The following is a 27,196-nucleotide window of genomic DNA, read 5'->3' as shown; positions in this document are numbered from 1 at the left end:
TTGCACGTGAGGAAACGCCACCTTGCCGTACCCTCTGACGTCTTGGGTAAATTCCCAGCTTATCGCACGCCCCAAGGACATACGTAGCAGAAGAATTTCGCTGCTCAAGGAAACGGAGGGGGCGGAGCCGTGGCACTGCAGCCATTACTTCTGGTTGCATCAGACTAGAAACTACAAGTCTGTTTACATTTGATCAGGAACAGTCACGTTTACATTATGCAAGTACCAGCTTTACAGCAGTAAGAGCAGCGGGGGCTGAAATTGACCTCGGAGTATTTCAAAAAGAACTGGATAAGTTTCTCAGCCGGAAGTCTGAAGCCCTATAAATGTAACGTGGAGAATCCCTGCTTAACCTCCTGAGACCCTACGTCCTCATATAAGGACATCATTTTTGTTTAAAATTACTATGTTAAAAAATAATAATGTTGGGTTTTTATGATTATGAGGTTCTACTAATCCCAAATAGCTAAAGGAAATAAAACATGCACACCAAACAAAAGCCCAGGACTCAGGAGGTTAATATTTATTTAAACTAAGTGAAGAAGTATGGATATAACTAGTTTGTGACTTCCAGAAACTCTGCTGTTAAGTCTGTTGGTCTCAGCATTGCCTGTATAGCTTTAGGCACAAGGAATAACAGGACAGAACTTTGTGGTTCAAAGCATTTTATTTAAGTTCTCAAAAAATACAATACAAAATTCTGGGAAAACTGTCGTCAGAAATTTTGCTTTGAGTGACCCACCAGTCACATTAAAGTGCTTTATTTTATTTAAGTGTAACATTTCCAATTTTCACCCCTGGGGAGGGTGGGGGGGGGAGCAGCCGGAGACTCAACGTGTTGTGATAAACACACAGCAACCAAATGGGCCTTACAAAGAACCTGCACCATGCATCCCTTTTAAAAGCAGAAAAACATTCAAATTGCTTTCAGATGATCCCTTGTTCAAGCCTTGTGTGGGATAAAGGACATATTACACATCTCATCACGTCAAGGAAAATGCAGACACTCCCTTAGGTTTGAGTCAAGGCTTCCAGTACTCATAAGATTCACTTGATTGAATTACAAGTATAATGTGCTCCTTTGCATATTTCAACAGTAAACAATCCGCAGTATCTCAATTTATTCCCGCCCCCCACCCCTAAAAACACTGTGGAAAAATGGCAAGATATAAGAGGTGGCCTCCCCAGACAGGAAGCCCGACACCCAGCTGGTGCTTGCAGCTGTACTTAGCATGTGCCAGAGTAAAATGGGCCTGAACGATTCCAAATACTGATACCGTAAGAGTCTTCAATGAACCAGTCAGCTCACACCTTCCTTTCCAGCAAAAGTAGCTTCTCTCCCCACACGATGTCGAAAGAAACTCAATTAAAGTCTTACTGTAAGACAAATAAAGACCCCCCCCCCACACACACTCCAAAACAATTTCTGTGGAAAGGTTACAAAAGTACAATCTGCACCACACAGAATGACAAGCTGGTGACGGAAGGACTGGTCCGATAAGCCAGGGGAACTAGAGGTGTAGATCTGACTGTTGGGCCACCATCTGCTAAGGCCTGAACCATGAATCTCGTTAGTCAGCTGGCCTGAGACCCTGTGGGGAAACAGCCACATGCATTTAAAAAAAAAAAAAAAATAATAATAATAATAATAATAAAAAAAAGGAGGAGGAGGGAAAGCAGCCCCTCTCCAACTTATACCAATATATTTAGATAAATTTAAAAAGTCCCCCCCTCCCCTTTAACATTCGCACTGCCTCGCTCACACCACACAGGTCAACGATTTTTAAAACACAAGCTTTAAGACATTTGGTGTTTCACGCAAACAGTTGCACACCTGTTTTAAAAGTAAAAATAATAATTATATTAAAAACAAAAGCTTAACAGCCATAAAAACAGCAGTGTGGCACAGTTTTGGGTTTCGCGGTTACCCACAAGTGAAACTAAAGTAAACATTGAGAATCTCGTCCATACAGCTACAATTCCGCGGAAGAATTCTGGAATGTTCTTTGATCCGTTGATCTCCCCCCCACCCCCCGATATACACATAGCTCCTGCTCTTACCTGCAAGATTAAGATCCTAACCTCTCAGATTAAAGAACATTACAATCGGGCACCGTGGCAATAAGGGGGTGGGGGTTGATTAAGCTGCTGCTAAATTTAGCAGTTAGCTAGACCCAAATGCCGCAGGCTTTAAACAGACACCCGGGCTGCACTGGAGGAGGTCGGGTTTGTACGAGTCCCTGAAAACAGCTAATGAGAAACTCATCTGTGTTCGTCTATCCCGTCCGCTCTCGGAAAAAGGGTGGCAGGGAATGGAGACCGAGCCAAACGCGAAAAGGAGGAGTTGATAGACACCTGCTGATCAATCATCTGACGGACGTCACTGACCTGCAGCGGCTATCGGAGAAACGGGGAAGAACACGCAGCAGCTGCCACTTTCCTACCCAGTAATACGACAGTCACGCACCTGCCCTAAATTCACAGGGGGAGGACACAGAATGGTCGCCCCTCATTAAGCCTGCCCCCCTCCCTGAGGGGAGACACCTGATCTACTGAGATTTCACTGCAGTTCTGAGGTCGCCGCCGAGCAGCCATGTGATGACCAGACCGGCACTAGGGTGACACCTTCTAGTCAAGCGGTCCGACCAGAAGATGGCCGTTCTTCAACTTCTAACCGAAGTTCACGTTCCGCTCCTTGGGCCGTGTCAGAAACACACCCGGAGGTGGGATGTCACGCCCAGGAAGGGGGAGAAATTCGGCAATTAGACAGACTCTGCGAGATGGGAGAGGTCAGAGGTCAAAGGTCACCAGGCACTGTGCCGCTGGCGACCGGTTCACTGAGGTCGCTGCCGGAACATCCTGATCGGTGTGCCTATCTGAGGATGGGGTGCTTCATAATACTAACAGAATGTATTATTGATGGTTCATCCTTAGTATCGCTAAATAAATTAAATTCACAGTGGATCCAGTCTGTTGTAAATGGAAGCAGCAGGAAATGCTAATGCTTTGGTGTCTCAGCTCATGCTAACTTTTTTCTGTCAAGTTCGAAACCCATTCTAGTCCAATTCCAGCCCCCCCCCTCAAAAGCTCACACCCCTCCACCTCCGAATTGAGGTCTCTTAAGTGCTGTGACTGGGGTACTGGCTTCGAGGGGTGGGAGGGGCCACGATGAGCTTGTCTGATGAAGGGGCGGGTGGGGCCATGGCTTCAGGCGCAGTCCCCCACGATCACCAGCGGGGCCAGGCGCTGGTGGAGCTCCGAGGCGGAGACTGGCTCTCCCTTCAGGAGGCTGCTTCGCTGGCGCCTCTTGGCCAGCTTGGAGTCGGAGGGCGGGGAGAGGCGCATGGAGCCCACCGTGACCACCAGGGGGCACTGCTGCTGCTCCTTCTCGATCTCCTCCTGCTCGGCCAGCTGCCGGTTCATGGCCACCGCCTTCCCCGCGAAGAGCGTCAAGTCCTTGGCACTGCTGTTCCTGAGGGGGAGGGCGGGAGGGGACATTATTAATGACACTTCCATACACACCACTCCGTTCCAGATGTGTCAAACGAGGACGCAAACTCACCTCTGCAGCAAGTTGGATGTTGGTAAGGTGTTGGGGCCAGACTAGGAAGGAGAAAGACGGAGGTTAGAAAACCCCAGTAGATGGAGCAGATGGTCACACGATATAACGCACTTCCTGTCAAGTCAAATTACCGATGCCACGGGGTTAATCGAACCCAGGACAGAACTCACCCCCTGGACCCACGGGTGCTGCAGCACCTGGGCGGCGCTGAGCCGGTTCTTGGCGTCCCGCACCAGCAGTTTGGAGATGAGGTCTTTGGCGCCGGCGGAGATGTGAGCCCAGTCCTTCTCGGGAAACTCGTACTTTCCCTCCTGGATGCTCTCAAACAACATGTTCTGTGGGACAAGGGGCCAGAGGGTCATGTTTCTGGAACTACGCCTCCCAACCCGCCGTTGCCATGGCCACACCCTTACCTGACAGGCGTGGCAGGGCTCCCCCCAATCCCAGCCACAGTTGCTGCCACAGTGGCCCACGAAGGGGGGGTAGCCACTTAGCATGATGTAGAGGATGACCCCCAGGCTCCAGAGGTCGCAGCGTTTGTCGTAAATGGTGGCTTCTTCGTTGAAGGCCTCCACCACCTCAGGGGCCATATACTCCGCTGAGCCACACTGTGGGGAGGCGGGGGGGGGGGGGGGGGGTTAGGCAGAACAAAAGCAACAGGCTTTAGCCACCAACTCTGATCCTCCATCTTGGATTGGCCCCTCCCTCCACAGCCTGATCTTCACTCCGTTCCAGCTGGGCTGGTCTACATTCTGACAGTCCATAAGTGCGAGTGAGAGCATAAGAATCCCAAGACCGAGGTGAGGGCAGGAGATAAATCCACCCAAACCACATAGGCGGTCTTATGGTGGGGGTCCGGCCCCCCCAATCCAAAACCACCTCCCCCACCGCTCATATTGTTCTTCTGATCTACAGACGGCAGCAGCACAGAGGTCTGCTTTAATTCTTTTTTTTTTTTTTTTTCTTTTTAAAAAAAAGCCTGGTTCTGCACAACACTTCCCCTAAACAGCCTTGACACTTTCCCCTAAAAAAAAAAAAAAAAAACCGCTCTCCCAGAATTATCCCAGTTTCGCAGAACCGGTGACCACCGGAGCAGTGGGCCAATGGCATCGGAGCCCGGAGCGGTACTAAGCGTACCGAGGAGCAGCGTGGTCACGAGTCAGCCGCCTCCGCGGTGGGGAAAACAGTGCTGGGTCCAAAAGCAAAGCAGCCCAAAAACTGCCCCGAGGGCGGTAAAAATCCACGGACTCTGACCACAAGTGCAAAGGGGAATGCCGGGCTAAAATTAGCTGGGGGGGGATTTAAACGCCACGAGATCAGAACACAAAAGCCAGCTGTCTGCTGACGGAGTCGGGACTCAGCGCAAGAATCCCCAGACGGCCAGACAATGGCTCTGGTAACGCCAGGTCGGGCCGAGCCGGAGCTGCAGCCTCAGCACACTGGGGACGACAATCAATCCCCCCCCCCACAGACCCACACGAGCGTGACAGCGAAGAAAAATAAGTGGCAGGGTTATGGTTCAGGGGAGACGAGCTTTCGCCCCCCACAGAGAATACAGAACAAGCCTGACCTACAAAACAGACAAATTTAAACTCAGAACAAAGTCAATCAAACAAATCGCAAAACTACGATAACCACTTCTGTGCAGGAGGGTTAACCTTTACAAAGAAAGGACTGAAAATGGCTTCTACGCAAACAGGGTGAGTGAACGGACCGTTTATCTCACTTTAAAAGCCGTTACAGCGATCCGCACACTCCGACCGTTACGAGGTGCGGCTGGAACCCGGTTACATAAGCCAGCGTGCGGCCGGCCTGGGAGGGGATGCACATCCTCTCTCTGCTGCAAGGCCTCCTGCGGCTTGCGTCAGTCGGCACGGCTGCCTGCTCAGATCCCCGGCAGCTGGGGCTTTCCTGGCTGGTCGGGCCACGATGACTCATGCGAGGAGGCGGACCGCAGCAGCTGCAAGCCCACAGCCCCCACCCCACCCCCCACCGCTTTGTGACACTTTCAGGCACGGCTTCATTTCTCAGAAAGCGACACTCCTCAGACCCCCCCCCCCCCCCTCCTCCCAACTGAGTATTACAGTCCCCTGGGCTGATGAAACTGACCAATGTGTGATCAGGCTACACCGGTTGCTGTGAACTTTACGTCTGAAGAACGTCTAGAACAGAGCACACAGCCTTCCTTTCACTTCAAGGTCTTGATATAAAGAACCTAACCGCAGGAGACTCTGGCCACGCCCCCTCATCGCCCTCCCACCAGACGGCCTATCAGCACGCAGTTGCTAGGTGGGGGACGACTCTCTGCCAAGCTGCTGATAAGTTTTTGCGGAAACAAAGGCGGGGGAGGGAAGCGGAGATGCACTCGTGCAAAATGAGAAGGAAGGTGGGCAGGGAGGCGTGGGGCATCTCACGGGTACTGCGAGCCCCCCGGCGACCCTAGGCTTGTACCCGCTGTTTCTCATTCACTGGGGTGAAGATATTGGCATGGAACCCGGGCCAGGTGTCAAACTGGGGCGCAGGCCAGAGCCGTAGCCCACGTCGCAGACTCTAATAACTCACCCAGCAGAGCTTTAAAAACAGCAGCAGCATGTAGGAGGCATAATGGCGGGCTGGGGGGGGGGGGGGTTTGTTGCTAAGCAAAAAGCCCCCACGGCACATATAAAAGCCAAACCATCTCTGATTTAGCAATCCCAGCAGAGACAGTCAATGGGATTCAAGGCTGAAAATTTAGCCTGGGCTGGGGTGCGTAGCAGGGAGGTTGAGCTCACAAAATCCGCCCCCCCCCACACCTCAGCTTCTCTGATAGCCGGAGAAAGAAAATATCAGGCTGCGAAACAGCCATGGTTTTTACAGCTGTAGACAGTCTATATTAAGAAATTTAACGCAAATAAAAACATGAGAACGGACATAAAAAGCGGCATGTGGGAATTCCCCGGGAAACACGCCCGTCATGCCAGTCACGCCCGTGACCTCTGAGCCGGGCGCAGCCTGCCAGGCTCGGGCCCCTGGGTCAGGTGTGTTCAGGCCGGTCTGTCGGACGCTCACTCACCGGCGTGAGGAGCTCGGGGGTGGAGATCGGGGAGCTATCGCTGTTCAGCTTGATCCCGCTGCCCAGGTCGAAATCGCATATCTTCACGGGCGAGACCTGCAAAAGTCCCAAAGAAGATACTGTTAGATGAGCAGAGCTCCCAACAGGAGACCGATTTCCCGGCAGGTTGGAGGGAGGCTCTCACCCTGTCGCTGTGCTCACACAGGATGTTCTCGGGCTTCAGGTCTCGGTGGGCCATTCCTAGGGGGACATGGCGAGCCGTCAGGAGGGGAGGGGGGCAGATGGGAGGCGACGGTTTTACTCCCAGCTCCAGTCGCGAGGTGATCCTACCTTTGTTGTGCAGGAAGTCGAGCGCACTGGCGATGTCCTGCACCACCACACTAGCCTCGTGCTCACTAATGTGCCGCCTCTTGTGGATGTGGGTCAGAACCGAGCCTGAGGGGGAAGAATGACAGCCAATCAGAACCGGCAGGAAGCGTCAATCCGGCCAAAATGTGCAGAAACTCGATAACACAGCCGTGATGGACCCACCTCCCCTGAGCTTCTCAAACACCAGGTAAAATTTGTCCTCTTCTTCAAAGAACTCGATCAGCTCCAAGATGTTTCTGCAGCAGGAACAGGGGGAAAAAACAACAAAATTAGCACCTGAACAGCTACAGCAACATTAAGGGATCAGCTGCCAGCGCGGGAGGCAAACAGGCCTGTGGAGTGCTGTTCGGGGTTAGATGGAGTTAGGGTTAGATGGAGTTAGGGTTAGATGGAGTTAGGGTTAGATGGCCTGAAACTAGGCAGGTCCTGACTATTACTGGTGTTACGCTAACAGCCGCATTTTATTTTGCCTTGTGGCTCGTAAGCAACTTAAGCATGTCGCTCATTGTTTCTTTTAAAAATCAACCTGAGAGTGCCATACTGTTTTTAATGTCAGTCACTCCCAATAAGAACCACAGGGCATTTTAAAAATAATAATAAATTGCAGTGAGCTGAGAGCTGACATGCCTGAGGCATGACATCATCTGTGGGCCAATGGTGGGGGGGGTGGTTACCTGTGTCCCTGACACTGGTAGAGCATCTCCACCTCCCTGAAGACACGGCTTCGGCTGTGGCCGGGCCTCTTCTCAATGATCTGCAAGGACACACAGGCCACGCCCACCATGAACTGCCTGCTCCAATCAGACACCAGTCATCCCACAACCTGACAGACACACCCATTTCCTGCTCCGCCCCCTTCTTAAGGAGACAGGTTTGGGCCAGACGTGCTTCATATAGACAAGGGCTGGCTAAACTGTTCCCATTCCAGCTACCTCCGAATCCACACGATGCCTCCTAAAATGTACCCATCTTGTGAAAGCCCCAGAGTGAGCTTCTGGGATTAACGGTAGCCTGGCCGTGTCGTCACCCCCACCGGGTGCTCACTCACACCAGTCAGCAGCCGCTTGCCCCGTAGGCTGTGAAAGAAGCTTCTCTCAAACCAAACTGAAGACGTAAGCAGACACAGGTCTAATCGACCTGGAAGCACTGATGCTGCAATGAGGTCATTATCCAGTCTAAAAGGGTGGGTGGAGGAGGGGATTTAATCAGAAGTACATCAGGTCTATGGTTTATGGCGCCGCGTGACCGAAGATAGGAGCCGTCGGTGAGGGACACGGCACATTTCTACCGTCATAACACCATGGGATCATAAATCACTCTAGCGCGGTAAACAGGGGGCCCAGGCAGGGCAACGGACTGACTGCTCCACTCACTTTCGCCCGGAAGGGGGAATTGGCAGACACACAAACATCTGCGCAGGGATCCGACCCCAACTCCACCCCCCTTCCCCAACGAACCAAAGAACCGATCCTGAGCCAACACCCAAACGCCTCCCCCTACGTCTCAGGCTCACAGTCCAAAGCTAACTGACACTTATGAGGGGACAAATATTCACTAAAGCAAATGTGCACTTCCCCTTTAAGGGGCAGAAGTCTGACAGCAAAAGGTTGATATTTAAGGTCTATCCAAAAGCAATAAAAAACACTGTCTGGAGTGAGACTCCAAACACAATCAGACTTGTCAACACCAGACTACTTATTTCCGCAAATTCTGACGTAAACAGTCTGTGGGTTGAGGCTTTGTAAGTATATCTTAAAGTAACCCTCAGAAAAAAAAAATAGGACACTTGCCGGAAACTAGCTGTTGAATTCCTTCCCCTTTAAAAAACATAGATTGGATGTGAAAATACCTACACTCTTGACCCGACCCCTCCCCCCTCTTGTTTTGCACTTCGGCGAAGTTGCCAGAACATACTGTTCCGCCAAAGGCCCTCCAGACGAATGACTGACAAGAAAAGGGCTGGAAGCCACCACCCCTCACTCCTGATTGGTTACCTCGCTGAGGTGACTGACAAATAGTTTTTTTTTTCTTTCCCCTCTGTGCTGAGCTTGCAGTGCATATTTACAACTGACAGCTGAGCAATAAAGGACCTCACTCCCCTCAGGATTCGGGTACATTAAGCAGTAAAACATCCAAACAAACAAGCACTTGAAAACCACCAGGATGGTAGCCCTGCAAGCTATGCGAGTGGCTAAATGAGACGGTTTGCATGTGGCACACGACTGGACGGTGCTCAATACCACACCCTTCCCCCCCGCAATGCCTGAGGCAGAGGTTCAGTTTCACTGAAAGTCATATGAAAATGTAACGTGCCACAGCAGTCACAAGCTAAAACTGACGCGTGCACAGAGGTGTCACGTGATTCTGGGGAGGGTGGGGGGGGGGGGGGGGACTCGACTGCAAAAGCTCCCATCATCCAGCACATCAACACAGAGCCGCGCCCCCACCACCCCCCCCCTCCCAGTCAAAACACTCAACTTCCAAGCTGAATATTATCGGCCCCTCAGAGCCCCCATCCTTCCAGCTGTGTTTATTTACAGTTCACCCCCACGTCAGGAACCTTAACCCCCAACACCACCCAAAAAACACCCGGTACCGACGTCTGCCATGATCGCAGGAGGTGTGGCGTACCTTGACAGCATACTCCTTGTTGGTAATCAAGTTGACGCAGGTCTGAACCCGAGCATAAGCCCCCTCCCCAAGCAGCTCCTCTTGCAGCCTGTACACATCTGGGGGAGAGGGGGAGATTACATTAAGTTAATAAATTAAAAAATTTCATCCATCCCCTTAATAGAGGCCAAACCTGTACCAGAGCATTTTAGCAAATCGGGTTAATGGAACCATTGCAGGGATTTAAACCAACATCCACCAGGGTCGGTCTATCAAGCGGAGAGGTGGACTCGCCTTCAAAGCGCCCGGAGAAGCTGTCTGTGGCCCGACACCGTTTCTTCTTCTTGTTCCGCCTCTTAGCATCGGGGATGTCGATGGGCTGGCTGGCCGGCATGTCTGGGGACAGAGGACAGCCAAGAGGCACGTGAGCGATTGTGTCCGGCTATAAAAAGCAGCGGCTTACAAAGGAGGTCACTGCAGAGACCTGCCCGAGCCACGGTCCTGCTTGGATTACACTCACCACGGAAACAGGGGTGACTCCCCCCTTCCCGTACGCACGCAGCCTTTACACTGCACATCTGCTAATCCCAAATTAACTTTGACAAAGAGCCCACTACTGCAACACTCCCCCCAGTGGACAAAAAGGGCCACTTGTGGTTAACTGCACGCCGACAGTGCGCCAAGTCTTACCGGGTCGAGAGGGACAATCGAAATTGAAGGCGGATTCATGGAGATGGGAGCCTGTTTTGGTGAAGTCGTCCGACTCGAAGGGATTCTGACCCTTAACGGAGAGGAGCTGCACGTTAACGAAGCGGAAAGACTTCGCGCCCAAAGCAATTTACCCTTCGGCTTAACAACAACACATAGCTTCCAGATTGATCATACTAGCTAACAGAAGTAACCGTGCGCTTAAAACCAATTCCACAGCATTCCAGCGGCACTTAATTTCAACATCGACCTTCCTAATGATGCTGCTAGTGAACTCCAGCTACAGACATCGAAGAGAAGATAGATAGAGAGATAGATAGATAGAGAGATAGATAGATAGAGAGATAGATAGATAGAGAGATAGATATAGGACAAACACGCATATTTACACAGTAAAAAGACATCTACAATACACGGTTGCGACACAAACGACAAGAGACAGTAACAGCAACAGTTAACCTGTCAAGTGAATATTTCAGTTTTAAAACCTGACGTTTCCTTTAAGCTCTGCTAATGGGGGACAGGAAGAGCTGACGTAGGTTATATACAAATGCTGGGCGAGTGCTGTCAGACATCAGCTGTACATTCAGGCCGGAACGCCGCAGCACTGCCGGGGTTCCCGTCATTACCCGGCCGCTTTGCCACAAACTGCATGTTACACAGCAGAACTGCAGCATCAACTAAACCAATGAGGTATGCCTGTCACACAGGCAGAAATACAGCGTCCACCCTCCGATAGTCAGAGCAGACCTTACATGTGATCCCTTAGTGGATGTGTTAGGAGGAGGCTGTTCAGCCCATGGTGCTCGGGCGCCTCACCTTAAACGAGCGGTGAAATCCGGTGACTTCGTTGATCTTATTCTGCACCATTTTGTCGTCGGTTTCTGGTTAGATCTGCTTCGTCGGGATGCGGATGACGGAAGGTGCGCTCACTCCGACACTCGGAAAGGCGACGGACAGATGGGGCCTGAAACCAACGTCCTGACGGCGAATCGGGTTTTTACACGGGACTCCTACGAAAAACGCGTCAAGATCTCAGTTAATTCATTTCCTTTAATTTTTCTGCCACGGACAGAAAAAAAATACTCCAAGAAAATCTGTCTTATGAGTTTGTATTCCTACCCTCCACCATAAAGAAATAATACATGCTGATAAAGCAAAAGCTGGGCAAACCCCCGACTGCTGGTTATAGTTAAGATAACCAAATGCTAGATAACCAGCTTTGAAAGGTAAAGCAAGCTACTTTGTTTTTGCGTAGCCACTCGTGACATCCAACCCAAACGATTTTCATCTTAAAGCAACTTGTATCCATGTTAAATATTAGATGACCACGTTTAGGATTTGCAATCATGAGTTAATTTTAGCAACAGGCTCGATAGCGCACGACCTGCATCCATATCACACGCATTAAAAGCACGTCTATCTGAACCCACTTTGTCCCAGCATTTGTCGCATTGCCGAAGCTTCCAGCGCATCCGCCACCGCTTCGGGCAGGAGCTTTATTTCCCGGCCCTTCAGGCTACAGCTCACAGCCAACGTAGCCTCCTTACCCCGTTCGCTGTCCGTGGAACTCCAGCCTTAAAACCGATCTCTTCCACCCACTGCCTGGACGGCCGCGGTCAGCGAGTGAGCAGAGCAAAGCAAATCCTCACTTGCGCTGTAATAGACGCTGCTTCAGAACCGCCGTAAAGCTTTTATATAACCTCCGGGGTCTGTCCCCGCCCACTTCTATGCGGGTAACCCCGCCCCCACACAATAAACAGTCTCAAAGCAATAGTCTACCGCCATATACCTTCAGGCTCTTTTTACCGTACGAATAGGTATAAGGTGTTATTTTGATTATTACATTAATCGTTAATCTCACTGCTATTAAACAATTCAGTCGACCAATGCCCAGTGTACGTGCACTTTTATCGGATGGCACCATGGGTGACGCTCGATCGCTGACGTAAGACAGGAAGGCGGACCGCTTTGTTTGTTTCGCAACTGGAGTCAGTAAAAAAGCTGAGGCTGAAGTATCTGTTTCAGTGAAACGTGCGGGGCGTGTGGAACTGTAATTGTGCCTTGACAGGACAGAACTGGGGGAAAGATGCAAGAACAGAGCATTTTTTGTCAGCATTCTGCATAACTGCGACACATTATCGGAGAAAAAAAATGCCACAGGTTGTATGCAATGAATAGAAACGGGATCGTCCGTACTGATTGTATAGATAAGAATGGCTTCTAGCGTTACATGTTATTCCACCGCCCGGATAAGCCTTTGTCAGATGAGAGGACGGATGCATGTCATTCCAGTCTACAAATGATTTTTATTTGGTGGGCGTGGACAAAGTTTTTTTTTTAGATGACGTCACTTAAAATGCTGATGTGAAAATTGAAAGAATTGCATCATGATTTTTCGTTCTTCATCCGATCTAGATTTTCCCCATGATATAATAATACATTTTAAAGGAAAAAACTGAAATGGATTAAATAAATTACATGTTCAATCGAGGTTCAGAACCAAAAAAAAAAATTGCAGTTAGGTCATTTAACATCTTTAGTAATTTTGAAAGTATAGGTAGGAACATAATTTACAAAAGAAATATGTAATCCATACCATAGCGTCCGAGACCAGATGATGCAATTACTGCCATAATCAAGTCAACTACAAAAGGCATGAATTTAGTCAGTGTTCCAACACTAAACTCGTTGCCTTTCCTGGTTAATTTCCAAGGGAGGGCGGACCATATGTTTCCATTCAGACAGACTGCAATTCTGTTCACTTAAATCACGTCGCTGCTGGAATACTGGCCTAGTATTTATGGCAATGTGGATTCGTACATGTCGTTTTTCAGAAGAGGTACGTCTGGGGGGAGGAACGTCTTGTGACGCTGACTTCTTCTCTGTGTATACTGGCCCTTGTACAGACCTCTTAAAGCGTACACAAACATTACGCAAATTCTGGCCGATATATCAAACCACATGAAACAAGTTCTCCTTTTTGAGAAAAACAAGGAATCTGGCTCAGAGTCGTATAGCCTACCTCTGAGTGCTGTGGCTGAGCTGAGCTGCTGGAAACGATTTTTCAAACTCGTACGTTTACATTACGGAATTTATATGAACTGCTCATTAATTAAACCGTTTCTGATAAGCTAACCTCCTCTTACACAGGACAAGAGTTATTGGGAGGGTGCTGGACTTGGGAACGCAAAGTGAGATAAATTTAGCCGTTGCTTCTCTGATATTGTGATCAGGGAGTCCTTGATTGTCAAGGCTGTCTGCAAGGCTCCTGAGACACAAGTGACTCCAGCAGACCGTGCAGTGTCCCGGGCGTCGGGTTCAGCGCTCATGTGGCCGTGATTTACTCTTCATCGAGGTCGCATGCTTTCCTCGAAATGGGTTCTCAGTAGCGGGGCGGTGGCGGCGTTGGGTTTCAGGAGCAATCCATCTCTGCTGCTTGGGAATGGCTCTTATCGTATTCTGAAGGAGTATCTCATTTTCTATTCGCCCAGCATTTTTGGGGCTATATCTTCACGGGAGCAGACTGTGCCCGCTAATGTTTGCCGTTTAGAACAACACAAGCGATAAGTTAACAGAAAATGCCCTCCGATGTATGGTCCCGGTCCCACCTCCTTATCTTCATTTAAACTACCAGCAAGGACGCTACGTAAGTTTCCATGCATTAAAAACAAAAACACCCACAAATAGTTTGATTATTTCCAGCATTAAATATGTTAAACTCAGTATACTGAAATCCATATTTATATATAGGCCCAGTGCTACGTATAGCTAAACACCAAAACAGTTTTCAGTTCAAGCGTTTTGATTAATCGAAGTAATAAATAAAATACAAGAATATAAATGCAATTCGTAAACTACAACGTAACGGTTTAAACTTGAAATTAGAATCTGACACAAAACAAAATAATTCAATATTTCAGAAGAACGAATACTTCTCAAATTAACACTGAACTATCTCGAAAACACAAGATGAACACCCCGTGAGGAATGAATCACGTAGCGCGCGTTGCAGGCGTCCTGCGAGCCAATGCGAGGCACCAAAACAAAGCCGGCTAGGGTGCCGGCAGGCCCGGGACAGGTGGCCTGCCCCACTCTGCACGTCCCGGATGCAGCGCTGCTGCATGCACTGTCCCGGATGCACGACTGCTTCGCCATTCTCAAAGGAGATCCGCCTCCCCTGGAAACATTCCGTTCGAGAGAGAGTAGAAAGGCACAGTAGGCTCACGTAGCTCCCCCACTTTCTCATTTGCAGCTGGCTTAAATCTGGGTCCCATCCACCCACTCATCATAACACTTTTGTCATGATCTATCCGGCTTACTTAATCTAGAACCGGCTGGTTCTTGTACCGAGTGAACACGAGTTGCACGAAAAATGGAGTGGGTGCGGTGAAAACAATGCCGTCCACTTACGAGTTATTCCATACTGATACTAATACAGACGAAAGTACGTTAAATGACAGACCGGTGCCTTACATTTCATTAAAATGCATCCATTAAATGACCTTGAACGCACCGCGACCATGTTTACACTTTTGTGGATTCCACAGATTGACTAAATAAAGTTTTTTTTAAGTCTGTCAAGTCTATTAAATTACCTATTAATAAAAATACACGTACAATTGTATGGCGAATAATTTCAACAATGAAAGTTTAAAAAAAAAAAAAAAATCGATTTTTTAAAATCACACAGAGGGCGTCAATATGGTCTCGTATTGGTACAAAACGACAAGGTTTGTTAGGGCCCAGTTTTAGCGGACGGAATAAGCCCGTGCATTACAGCGGTAGATAGTCCCGTCTCGGGCTTTAGGGCTTTACATAACACCACGGGCTACTAATTTGAATGTTTTCCATTAATCGCCGGCGACACCTAGTGGACCTTTGGCACAATAACAAACTATAGATATATTTATAAAGCACGTTTATTAAAAGAAAAAGAATTGGACAACCTAAATGTACAACATTCTTTATATTACAAAAAGCTTTCCTTTGACAATCTGTGTCATAGAAATATTAGAAAACAGAAGCCCGTCACCACAGCGATGTCAGTTAAGGATTAAAGAAATGTACCGGCCATCCAGAGATTAAAGATTGGTAAAGAAAGATTTTTAAGAATTGTAAATTACATGAAATTTAAGTGTATTTGCTTTTGAACTATGCCCCCCCCCCCTGTTTTTGGATACTTGTTCATTTGAGCACCAGTGAATATAACCAAAGAAAAAGTCAGACATAACCTGGCACCTACTTTTTGTAGAACAAATGGTTAAACGGACCACCACAGACTTTAGCTTATGACCTCAAATAGCTTTATTCAACATAAGCATATTTGTCCTAAACTTTCACTAATGACCTTGAACTCCGTTTTGGAATGAACAAAGTCTGAAGAAACAGGTAGGATTAAGACGCAATAACATGTAATTACTGACATATCCGCAAGGGGGGGCGATAAACTTTAAAGGAGCAGCAGCATTCAGTGTTTGCATTTCTGGGTTGCACAGACACTTCCTAGTCTACGAACAAAAATGACAAATTTAGTATTGTGCCTCACAGTACAGACAAACAAGAGTAGTGTTTCCATGGTAACAGATGTGCTTACCTCCAGTATGTACATATTACATACATACTTCTTACATCTTACATATTTTTGGATAAACAATATTGCTTCTGATAGGGAAAATCTTGACAAAAGACATTTATTTTTTAAAACAAAATTACCTTAAAACTTTCTGAGCTCCTCAAGTAAATACATTGACTTTAATAAAATTACATGTTATTTGTACATAAGGAAATGTATGTTTATAAAAATAGACTCTCGGGTGGCCTTTTCTTCTTTGGTCCCCTAAAGGTTTTGCCCTCTTGTGGTTCCCTGGGGTAATGCAGGGCTGTTTGCTGTGCATGGCAGGCCAGGCCAGGCCATCCTTCAGTGACACACCCGCAAAGTCATCTCTTTCTGTGAGAGGGAGAAGAGGAGCAGGTCCAGTTAGGAGGAGAACACTGGCAGCAGATACACTGACCCACACTGACCACAAAGCAGCAATATAAAAGCCTGTCACGGGGAAAAAGCAAACAAACTGAGCAGCATGCCTGACACAAGCGTCCCATCCACCCCCAAATCTATCCAATCCTGCGAGAGCAAACGGGTCAAAGGTCAGCTGTTAAGCTGCCATCTGATGTGGAAGACTTCATGCTCTGATGCTCGTCTAAGGCCGCTCTGCACTAACCAGGGTCTGCGCAGACGGACAGTCATTCTCTTTAGTTTATTTTTAGTCTACTATCTGACACGTTTCGCTTAAACACGCAGCCGATGGCTCATATAACATCCCGAAATTATTTTCCACACATTTAACCACCATCGGTGTCGTTTTCACAGAGATAATTATCTGCCTTAGGAAGGTTAATTTTTAATGAGGCTGGTTACCAAAGGTCTTCCACCCACCTGACAAGGAAAACAGACGCCTGGTTCAAAAACAGCGCATTGCCTGATGAATACATGCAAGGCTACAGGGACTTACATAGACTGTAATACAGATATTTCATAAAGGAGATGTATAGATTTCCTAATCTGAACACCCCCCATTAACAGAGACATAAAGCAATGCATTTCAGCAGCTACATCGTGGTGTTGTAACGCTCCAGGCTGTGGATAACATCTCCTGGCCTTCATGGCTGCACAGACAGCCAGCTAAGCTGGGAGGTCCTTCAGCGACCAGTTTAAATAACAGGGTTGGATGTTTGCTCACAGGCCTCTCCCATGCCTATACAAAGGGAGAGCTGATAAGGACCTCAGACTGGCTATTTGGCTGCCTGCACGAGGCATGAGCCCCCAATGGGAGATGATGGCACAGGTCCCGCCCCCTCACCAATGGCTCCAGCTCTTTGTGGTCGATGAGGTTGAACTCAGTGACGAAGTAATAGAAGTGCTTGTAGCACGTGTTGACGTGGGCCTCGGCGCCCATCTGGCTGACACGGTCGAAGTGGTGGATGTAGACGTGGACGAAGACGCGGAATAGGCGCGACAGGATCTTCTTGGCTACCTGCATGAAGGTCTTGGGGAAGGGCGTACCTTGGATGGGAAAGAGGGAGCAGTGAGGCTGGGCAGGTTATGGCACGTGAGGGGCACCGTCTGCGGGGAAACACAGCCACAAAGCCAAACCACGCCTTCCACTTCCCTACCCGCCAATCACGTGACGGTAAAAGCACTGCTGGATAATCCCCTAGTCATGTGACCGTGAGCCTGGAATCACCCCAAGATCCGGTAGATGAAGAAAGCTGGATTTTCCTTTGCTTTACCAGAACTGCTCTACTCTTACACAGCGAGTTGCTTCTCTGACAACCTCCTTATATGGCTGATTTATGGGTGGAACTTGGGCTAAGGCACCTGCAGCCATCGCCCCGAGCGATTCACCCAACGTCAGAGCAGATTTTCTGTCCCGCAGGTACAGAAATCCTAATTATAGCTGCTCCTTAAATTCCTCCATCTTCCGCGGTGTTCGTAAACTGCGTCGTAAAACGGCCCAAATAAAAAGCACACGCACCTGAAATCGCAGCAGTCGGCCTCTGATAGGAGGGACTGCCCTGGCAATACATTCATCTTCCTAATCGTTAAGCAACCTGCTAAACTGACCGATGATGCTTTACCGTATTAACATGTATAGAGGGATCCATAAATACTTCTCAATTCCCACCGTAAATACTTGCCAATGGGAATCTGAAAATGGAAGCTCCTCCCACACCGGCCCGCACCACTGACACGTATGAAAGGGTGTTTCCATCCCATGCTATAACTCAGCTCCATGGGGCTGCCATGGTGACCGGCTTTCAGGCCCCCTTACCGACATTGGTGGGGAAGATGTTTTCGTTGTTGATCTGCATCTCGATCCAGTCCATGAGCAAGCTCATGTACCGGGGCGCTGACAGGGCGGTGGGCTTCTTGTAGCGATGCTCGTCCTGCCAGCGGTACTCATACTTGGCGCCCCCGGACATGACAGGGCAGGACTGGTCCGTGCACGAGTCGCTGATGGTGCCATAGATGAGGTTGATGCGGTTGAAGAAGTCCACCACGTGCACGGCCACCCAGTCGTGCAGGTCCTCGCTGTGCGGCAGCTGGACCGCCTGCCGCAGGTCCAGCCCAGCATTCAGCGACGCCTGCGCCTTCTTGTGCAGCTCGAACCGCTGGGTTCCCGGCTCGAACTTCCTCTTCGGCCGGAACGTCCTGTCCTTGTTGAAAACTTGTTTCAGCGCCAGAGACATGATTAGCGCCGTCTCCTTGGGATGCATGCAGGAGAACGTATAGGACCTGCAGCAAACGTAAAACGCTACATTTAAACAGGTTATTGGACACAGTGAATGCAGTTAAATAATCCTTAATCCTGCCAAAGCCAACTCTACTTCATGTTACTGTATACGTTTCCAGTTGCGGTGTGATGGACCACCACAGAGACAATCCCATAATACACTCCTGGCACTCCAGGTTGGTTAAGCTGGGCTATTTTCCCAGGCACACACCTGATAAATGCAACAAGTGCATCGTTATACCAAGAAAGATGTCATAAAACAACCAAATAGACAAGGAGGATAATTATAAGACACGAAGGTTTAGCCTTGTAAGTGGGAAACAGTAACACTTTGTTTATCGCCGCTGATGATTTCAGGGGCATCTCTGAATCAATAGGTGCATTAATTACTTTCCATTAGCTCAGCGTTACAAGTCATATCGTGAAAAGTCCTTTTGTTATTAAACTGGGATGTGGCTCGGTTTCAAATTCAGAAGGGAAGCCTTTTTAATTGCACTCTCTGTTATTTTCATGTATGGAGCTGCAATTACAGGTTGTATAATTGTTCACAGACGATGACGTGTTGCTTCAGCAAGCCAGCCTGCTAGGTGGAAAGTTAAGAATAAGTGTTCAATGGCAGTATGAAGTCCTGATGGAAGATGGCGTCCAATGAGGCTCTAAGATACAGCCATTCTTACCTTGGTGATTTTGCTGAATGGGACTAACAGGGACGTTACACAGTAATTAAAGGGACAGGTTCGTATTTCGCATTACAGCTCGTCTTCTCCTCCATTGCCTTATTGTATTTTTTCATGGATAGGATGATGCTTCATCAAAAAAAAGCATTTTCAATTCACCCATTTTCTAGGAGAATGTATCAATGTACCTAATTAGAGGTTCAATATTATTAAAAACGCAAATCACGGCGCCAATTGGATAGGATTCATGTTACCAAGCAAAATCCTTAGCCATGGTGTCCGCCGTTTCTCTACCGAATTAAGCACTGTTTTGCAGTACACAGGTCTTTAATCAAGATGCCAAATGCCTACGCAGAATGCCATAACATTTTTATAAGTAATTTGTCTCGCCATAACAACCATTAGAGGCATCTAGAAAACGCGAGGATGCGACCATGTAACGCATCGTTGATACGCGCTCCAAGGTTGTTAATACAGTAACACTTTATTTAGACTTATCGGTCTGGAGTGCCAAATACAATTTAAAAAAAAGAAACTTTGTTCATTTACTAGTAGCTAAAGGGTATGCATTTGTCATAAAAAAAACCTTATGCTATGGAAAGTCCCTTATTTGAATTAAGTTTGTTCATATGGTCTACGGAACGTTTAAAACGTGTAATTATACTAAAATCGCACAAACTCCAGTGATGCGTGATCTACTGTTAACACTTCTACCTTCATTTAAAAATATTTTTCTGGACATGGTACTGGAGAAACGCTGCGAAAGACAGTCTGATTCATTGAGAGCCACGTGAAAATAGCCACAATGCTGCTGCTGTTCATCACTTTCGTCATGAACAGCAACAGATGACCGGTTTATCAGGGGAAGCAGCAGCATCATCAAAAGAAAAAGTCCAAGACAAAATACACCGTGCTAAACCCACCAGGAAGAAAGCAGAATATCCATCGCCCATCTACTGGCCGAAACAAGATCGGATTACGCATTCCCGGAGTTTACTTCGCAAAAGTTCAAATTACAGTTTCCTATGAATCTTTCATTGATTTAATGGTTGTCGTCATACAGGAACCGAAAGAGAAACGCTTTCCTGGATTTTAATTTAGTCCATTTCGATGTGCTATTGGCGCTATGATGCGGAATTAAAAGGCACGACACGCATTTCTCCTAGGAAAGCACCGCGCCAGTCCGTAAAATGCCTATAATGTATGTTTTCAATGGCGAAACTTCAGGTTCTCCTAAGAAGTAGAACTAAAATATAACATGTAACTCAGGCAGCCAGCCAATCGCCCGATCAAGTCATCGCTTGTTACTTGGATGCACTTACATACCTCTGAAGCTAAGCCTGTTAGCTTAGCCGCGCTCCCGTCCCGCTACTCCAGTCCAGCTCCTCCGTGTGCTGGATTCGCTCCGTACAAAACCAGCCTTGTATTTTTCCTATATCTCTGGAAAAAAACGAAACACACAGTAAAACTTTGCCAGACTTATATGTGTGCAGTACTTATAACTGGCGATACTTTTTTTCCCACGCACAGAGTGTGAGTTAATGTAGCGCAGTGAGAATGCAGGCTCCTCCCCAAAGTGCCAGAGTACTTCCTTGGACCAAACGTAACAGTCTGTAGAGCCCGGAGCCTTAAAGACGCATTTCTGGCTTAGACTATACCTAGGGATGGGCGATACCATTTTCCTTCATTTTCTTTTCGATCCGATTTCACTTCGAAAGGTTGGTATCACCGATACCGATACCGATGCTTGTGGAGGGGTTCTCCAAGTGTTTGGACCCGTTATTATTTCTCACCCTTATGGGCGACCCTGCCCAGTAGTAGCCTAGTACATGTCCTCCATGAAAAAAAACGGTATTTTAACGTTAGAATCAATTCTCAAAAGGAAATCATTCAGATCGAAAGAATCGATATTTTAGTATCAATTCGCGCATCTCTACCTTGGAACTACATATGACTCATCTCCGCCGTCTAAAAACTTATACTAATTAGTTAAACCAAACCACACTTCTTCACTTACATTTTTTATTGTGGGCTGTTTGTAACAATAATATAAACGTCAGCTTCAATGGAATTGGGAAATTGTAAGGTTGCAAAGCCTTATATTTTATAAAAGTATGGAACTATTATATAACCGCAATCCGTCTTGCATCAATTGGCTGCTAGATCATAGGCCTGCTTAACTAGATGCTAAATGTATACAGTTTGCAAGGTGGCTTATAGATCTTTTAAGACCATTAGACTTTAATAATAAAGAGATACTATATTTCACATTACATTACAATTTTCTCGTTTCACCTATAAAGCAGCAAAATAATATGAATTTTGATATATTCGCTCAGCTACTAAACAATAAATTAATAAAATACTGGTAAGTTTAATTAACCAATAAGGCATTTTTCATTTTATTGCGAAACAGAAAACACTTAATAGACATGAGTAAAACACATTGACATCTCAACTGTGGTAATACCCACGGTGGTCCCCAGCAGAAGCAGGGTTAAAGAATCACGTTGTAAATGTGTTTACTTTCAGAAGTGGCGCCGCCCGGCGGATTGCTTGGGGGGCAGGGGGCGGTGTCCTTCGGTGGGGCGGCCGTGTGGGGGAGCGCAGTCTCTCATCCCCTCGCTCCTCTCGCGATACCAAACTACCAAGCTGAGGAAGGCAGGCTGACTGCGGCACGGCTGCGCTTTCTTTCGTTTTTAGTTTTACTTTTCTCTTGCACTCGTTTTATTCTCTGCCCATACATGCATTGGCGAATACCGATCCTGGCTTAAAGTCTCTGTTGTAGACATTTTATGGTAAGCAAATAGTTGTTTATCGTATTACGATGAGGCTAATTTCGGTCAAAAACTACCATGCGGGCACAATACTATGTGCAATCGAATAGTAAACGAGAAATGTATATTACAATAAACGGTGTTGCTTCAGATTTTGTTTGTAGCTTATCAATGGCATTAAATCCTTTTCATGCACGGTGAGCAGCCATGCCTGTCGCTTCAGAGACTGCCCTTTGTCTGGGAGAGCATAGCTCTCCGTGCAATTAACGGGTCGCTCTTGAATAGACCAGCGAGGCCTCCGTGGGACTCGAACCGACCACCTTTCGGATCCGGCATCAGCTCCCAAACCAACAGCTATACTACGCGCTTATTAATTCGTGTGCATTTCCCGATATGTGGTATATAAATGCCAGTAGGTGGGCATTTTGGGGATGTAGTCTCCGGTAAACGGCGCAATGTTTTCCAGATAGTCTGAACTCGAGAGGCTGCTCTCCTTCACCTCATCCTCCCTGGCGGCTGACAGTCATGAGCCAGAGATGTCCGCCGGGGTAGTCAAGCATGAGCCATCCGCAGCCATGGAAGGTACAGCCGAGTCCTCATATATAAATAACAACATGTATGCATGCTTCCACTTCTTTTCACATGCATACGCAGGAAAAAAAACTAGTGAAGGTTAAGATTATAACATACTAATAGATAATTTGGGCATTAGCTGAACCCACGAGTAAAGGAAAGATATAGATAGTACCATAACTGTAGACCGTGCTAGGAGCTCGTGGTTTTTTCCATTGAAGGTTTACGTGCGTGTCCGCAGGAGGCGTCTTGCCGTGTTCCTACTATGGCTGCAAGCGGACATTTACCGACGTGCAGAAACTGAACAGCCACACGGAGAGTCACCAGATCCCAACAGAGTCTCTTCCAGGTAAGAATAAACGTTTTCCTCTTATCATGAGTCTTACAGAAGCAAAAAGACAACTGGACGTGATTCTGCCCCTCCCCCTTCTTCGCGTGCCTTCCGCTGTCCATACTATAAAGAATAATTTAAAAGATTTTCTGTGCATTTTATCCCGTTATTGATGATGGGGAAATACATTAATTTTTCGTGTACAGATTAGTGTTGCTGTGTTTATGTTACTTGGGGTTTAACCGATGGATTTTTGTCCAAAGATGTATTGCTGCCAAATAAAATCGATCAAGATTTTTACAGGAGAGGAAAACATTAGATTGTGCCTCTGCAGCAGAGAATAACCTTAATTTTGATCAAGATTATCGTACGAATATATATTTACAAAACAATGTAAAGTGAAGTCATTCATGGAGATGAATGGCATAAATAAACATTAGTTTTTACTAAAATTTAAAGTTATTACAATAACAAAAGAACAGTAGCAATACGGATATCGATATTGTGAGCTGTGCGTATATTCTAGTACATCGTGTAGAAGTTGTGATCCTCACTGAATTTTAGTGGGTATATAGAGGCCTTTGATGCCTCTGGGTAATAGGAAGTAAGTCTCGATAACAGAAAGTTCATCTTCTGCACTTAGTCTATCAAACTCAATTTGAGGTTTATTCACAGGGCAGAAAGATGCCACGAAAAATACATGTTTAAATAAATGGTGGACAGAAATAGAGAACCTGTAGTGTTTCTCTGGTGTTCTCTATTGTGAATTCACTCTAAAATGGCAGATGAAAGTGTGCGAGGATGTGTGCCGGGGACGGGAACGTGAGCAGTGCAGCTCTGTGCTCCTCTCCGCCCAGGAAAAGCGTTCCAGTGCTCGTCGGTGGGGTGCAGCGGCGTTTTCCCCAACATGCAGCAGCTCATGGAGCACATGCGGTCCCACTACAAGCCCAACCACTACTTCCTGTGAGTGGCCAGTAGGGGGCAGCACCCCAAAACACTTCAGGTGTTGTCACAAGGTTAAAGTCTGTGTTAAGGCTGGGTTTTATGGCTGTATGTTCAAACATACAGAATGTTTGCATTTTTCTCATCTGGATCTTACCATTGTATGTTTTTTCATAATAGTGCCTGCAGCCGGTGCATTTTTTGCATATTTTAGGCTGATTGAGGTTAGGGTGCTGGTTAACCTGCTGGTCACCTGCGCTCCCCGTTCAGGTGCGAGAGCTGCAGGGCGAAGCTTCGCTCCTACCAGGCTCTTCTGAAGCACCTGCACACCTGCGCCAAGGTGGCCAAGAACAAGGTGGTCAAAGCCGAGCCGGACATGGCCGACGGCACGGAAACGGCCCCCGATGCCATGCTGCTGTCTGCGGGGCCCCCCGAGCCTCCTGACGCCAAGCAGGGCGGCATGGAAGACATGCAGGTGGATCCGGGACCACCGGCGACTCCCAGGGACTCCAGGCCTGGTTCTGCTGCGACAGCTGCCCCGCTCCTCACGGTCCCCATCGGTGGTCTCCCCCCGGACGGCCCCCTGGCTCCTGCCCCGGGCACCTTCCCTCTCCTGGAGCCCCCCCCGTTCTCCCAGCAGTCCCTGATTATCCCCGGGCAGCCCCAACAGGACACTCCTCCCATGCCTTTCCCCGCCTACCAGACCCCCATGCAGTCATCTCCGCCCCCCAGCTACGGGCAGCACCAGCTTCAGCAGCAGCAGCGGCTTCTCCGCACCGCCGGTCCGGCCCCCCCCGGACCCCTCGCCCCCCCGGCCTCGCCGGGATCCAACGCGGTGTGGAGGAAGAACCAAGGTGAATGAGTGTCATGTGTTGGTCCTAAGGCCGCATCACGTGGCTCGTAAGTCCTGATCTGCCCGTGATTCTCGCCTAGTGTCGCTCCCACGTGATTGCAGAGGTGGGATGCGTTCTTCGGCCTGGCCGTTCCCGCTGTTGAGTGAACTGTGTGTTTTGTCGTGTGCACTGTCCTGCCAGACGCGCCCGGACCCCTTTTGCACAGAACGGACAGTCCTTCCAGCAGTCAGAGTATAAATACAGGTGAAATCCAGGTGAGGCACGGAGACCACAGCCCGCACACGCATAGCCAGATTCAGCACAGGACCCTCCCAGCCTGTCTCCTCTGCTTCCAGTAGAGTATCGCCTTCACCCCCAGAGGGCGCTGTCTCTCTCTCAGCCCTCAAATTGACCTTCCATCCCCCACCACGCACTAATAAGGGTCCAGCGGCGGTAACCCCACCCCCTGTTCTCCATTCTGTAACTCCGCCCCCCTCCGTGGCAGTAGCGGCTGTCTGGTTTTGGAATGGCTGTCTTGCATAGCCCGATAGCAGCCAGACTGGTTCACGGTGGTTCTGATCCGCTCCTGCCCTTGCTCTCTGCTTCAGTATGTACTAATCTCAGAACCAGCTATTATGTGAGCCCTGGTCTAATGTCGACCTGGACCTTCAGAACTAACCCTTTCAGTTCACATAACGGCGTGCATCGGGAAGACTCCATACCGTCTTGTGATTAGCTTACCAGTCCGGTGGTACTTTTGTAAACCAGTGGCTTTTCAGATGATTCGAGCTGATGTTAGTCGATGCTGAGTGGAAACCTTGCCTGATTTGTGCTCGTGATTGCATGACCTCATTTCCCCTCCTCCACTGGGGTTGTGGATCCATTCTTAGATTCGTTCTCATTCATTTTATCTGATGTTCCAGAATGGACTGTGGACGCCGTGGTATCCTGGGTTTGGCTGGATGACATTTCCTTGATGGTGCGTTCTCTGTTTTTGTTTTTTTTTTCCCCTCCCCCTTGCTCAGGCCAGTCTTTCAGCAGCCGCATTCTCTGGGAGCACACTAGGGGGCGCTACAGGTGCCTGCAGTGCAGCCACTCCACCCCAACCCGCCAGGAGATGACCGCCCACATTGAGGGCCACCACAAGGGCCCCGCCGCCCGCCTGCAGGGCGATGTGGGTAAGTGCAGCTTCCCATGTGGGCTCTCGTGACAGACGAGTGCCTCTGTCTGTTTAAAGGACTAGTAGATACTGCTGAACTTTTCGGTGTAATCCAATAGTTTTCTAACTTTTTGGTATAATCCAATAGTTTTCTAACTTTTTGGTATAATCCAATAGTTTTCTAACTTTTCGGTGTAATGCGGTAGTTTTCTAACTTTTCGGTGTAATGCGGTAGTTTTCTAACTTTTCGGTGTAATGCGGTAGTTTTCTAACTTTTTGGTGTAATGCGGTAGTTTTCTAACTTTTCGGTGTAATGCGGTAGTTTTCTAACTTTTTGGTGTAATGCGGTAGTTTTCTAACTTTTCGGTGTAATCTGGTAATGTTCTGTTTCAGACTTCAGGGTGGTCCCACCATTCCAGCCCAAAAGTTCACCAGATGGGGAGCCTTCTGTCTATACTCAGCTCTGACAGTATGATCTCGCTGCTGGGCTGTGTGTGTGTGTGTGTGTATATGTGTGTATATGTGTGTGTGTGTGTGTGTGAGAGAGAGAGAGAGAGCCCCAATACTCTCCCTGAACTACCTTCTGCTGTGCTGCAGTCCAATCAGCATTTAACTCTTCAGTTTCAGCAAGTAAAAGCTGCCCGGAACTGAACTCTGTCTCCATTACATGTTTTGTAGGATGTTTTTTTTTTTTTGAAGTACAGACTTTAAACGGAGCATGACATATCCTGACTGTTTAGGAAGGGTCTTTTTTTTTTTTAAAGAAGTTTTGCCCAATCGTGTCTTAAGCCTGCCTAGTCACATGACTGTAGCCAATTTAGGGCCATTGATTGTTCGTTTTTAATAATATGGCAGCTGATACAGCTCTTAGTGAAACTAACATCAGTGTAGATGGCAGATCCATGCAGTAATGCCCTTCATTTAATTACCAAAAATAAATGTTTTTTTGTTGCTATTCAATGTACCTGCTTAGAGTCGCATACAGTGTGGCATATACAGGACTGGCATATTTGTATTACCTAAGACGTCTTTTGTACAATTTGTGGTTTTGGAAATTAAATTTAGGAGTATGCAAATGGAAAATCAATGAAGACAATAAATGAGAAGACTCGTTTTCTAAGTGATTGGTTTATTTTGTGGTCTTTGTATAGTGCAGATAGAACAGCACCTGTACCGGAAGATTTAAATCGCGACCACATTGCAAACGTGGTTTAGAATTTAAGAAGACAAACGGAATTATACTATTTTAAAAGCGATTTAATCGGTGGTAGAAGTTGCGCTGTTAATAACCGGTTGTGTTTAATTTAAA

General features: G+C 47.7%; 3 protein-coding genes across 8 annotated transcripts; 1 reads left to right on the top strand and 2 right to left on the bottom strand.

The window, feature by feature from the left end:
* Positions 1-648: 648 nt before the first annotated feature.
* On the bottom strand, positions 649-12,000 carry LOC111847396 (MAP kinase-interacting serine/threonine-protein kinase 2-like). Of its 3 annotated transcripts, XM_023818532.2 has the most exons (14): positions 11,852-12,000; positions 11,121-11,314; positions 10,284-10,374; positions 9,888-9,989; positions 9,615-9,712; positions 7,658-7,737; positions 7,146-7,219; positions 6,945-7,049; positions 6,799-6,854; positions 6,615-6,710; positions 3,976-4,170; positions 3,733-3,897; positions 3,563-3,603; positions 649-3,472 (listed from the first exon to the last, which is right to left on the bottom strand). In XM_023818532.2, the coding sequence occupies exons 2-14, from the start codon at positions 11,169-11,171 to the stop codon at positions 3,208-3,210; spliced, it is 1,419 nt and encodes a 472-aa protein (XP_023674300.1). In that variant the 5' UTR covers positions 11,172-11,314; positions 11,852-12,000; the 3' UTR covers positions 649-3,207. The 3 variants fall into 3 exon arrangements, with proteins under 3 accessions (XP_023674300.1, XP_023674299.1, XP_023674301.1); XM_023818531.2 differs by having other exon boundaries at positions 6,799-7,049; XM_023818533.2 differs by lacking the exon at positions 10,284-10,374 and having other exon boundaries at positions 6,799-7,049.
* A 3,205-nt stretch (positions 12,001-15,205) lies between these two features.
* On the bottom strand, positions 15,206-20,712 carry LOC111847386 (MOB kinase activator 3A-like). The gene is made up of 4 exons (XM_023818512.2): positions 20,599-20,712; positions 18,134-18,597; positions 17,162-17,364; positions 15,206-16,251 (listed from the first exon to the last, which is right to left on the bottom strand). Exons 2-4 carry the CDS (start codon positions 18,576-18,578, stop codon positions 16,222-16,224), a joined length of 678 nt encoding a protein of 225 aa, XP_023674280.1. The 5' UTR covers positions 18,579-18,597; positions 20,599-20,712; the 3' UTR covers positions 15,206-16,221.
* A 157-nt stretch (positions 20,713-20,869) lies between these two features.
* On the top strand, positions 20,870-27,007 carry znf414 (zinc finger protein 414). 4 transcript variants are annotated; one of them, XR_002839104.2, is made up of 8 exons: positions 21,854-22,070; positions 22,520-22,631; positions 22,864-22,971; positions 23,811-23,916; positions 24,166-24,749; positions 24,930-25,003; positions 25,754-25,906; positions 26,281-27,007. XR_002839104.2 is itself a non-coding variant. In XM_023818502.2 (7 exons), the coding sequence occupies exons 2-7, from the start codon at positions 22,586-22,588 to the stop codon at positions 26,352-26,354; spliced, it is 1,071 nt and encodes a 356-aa protein (XP_023674270.2). In that variant the 5' UTR covers positions 20,870-20,990; positions 22,516-22,585; the 3' UTR covers positions 26,355-27,007. The 4 variants fall into 4 exon arrangements, 3 of the variants coding, with proteins under 3 accessions (XP_023674270.2, XP_023674267.2, XP_023674269.2); XM_023818502.2 differs by lacking the exons at positions 21,854-22,070; positions 24,930-25,003 and adding an exon at positions 20,870-20,990 and having other exon boundaries at positions 22,516-22,631; XM_023818499.2 differs by lacking the exon at positions 24,930-25,003.
* Positions 27,008-27,196: the final 189 nt, after the last annotated feature.

The sequence above is a fragment of the Paramormyrops kingsleyae genome, chromosome 21 (genome assembly GCF_048594095.1).
Source record: "Paramormyrops kingsleyae isolate MSU_618 chromosome 21, PKINGS_0.4, whole genome shotgun sequence".
Lineage (NCBI taxonomy): Eukaryota > Metazoa > Chordata > Actinopteri > Osteoglossiformes > Mormyridae > Paramormyrops > Paramormyrops kingsleyae.
The sequence above is the reverse complement of the archived record's forward strand: the minus strand, read 5'-3'. Positions and strand labels throughout refer to the sequence as shown.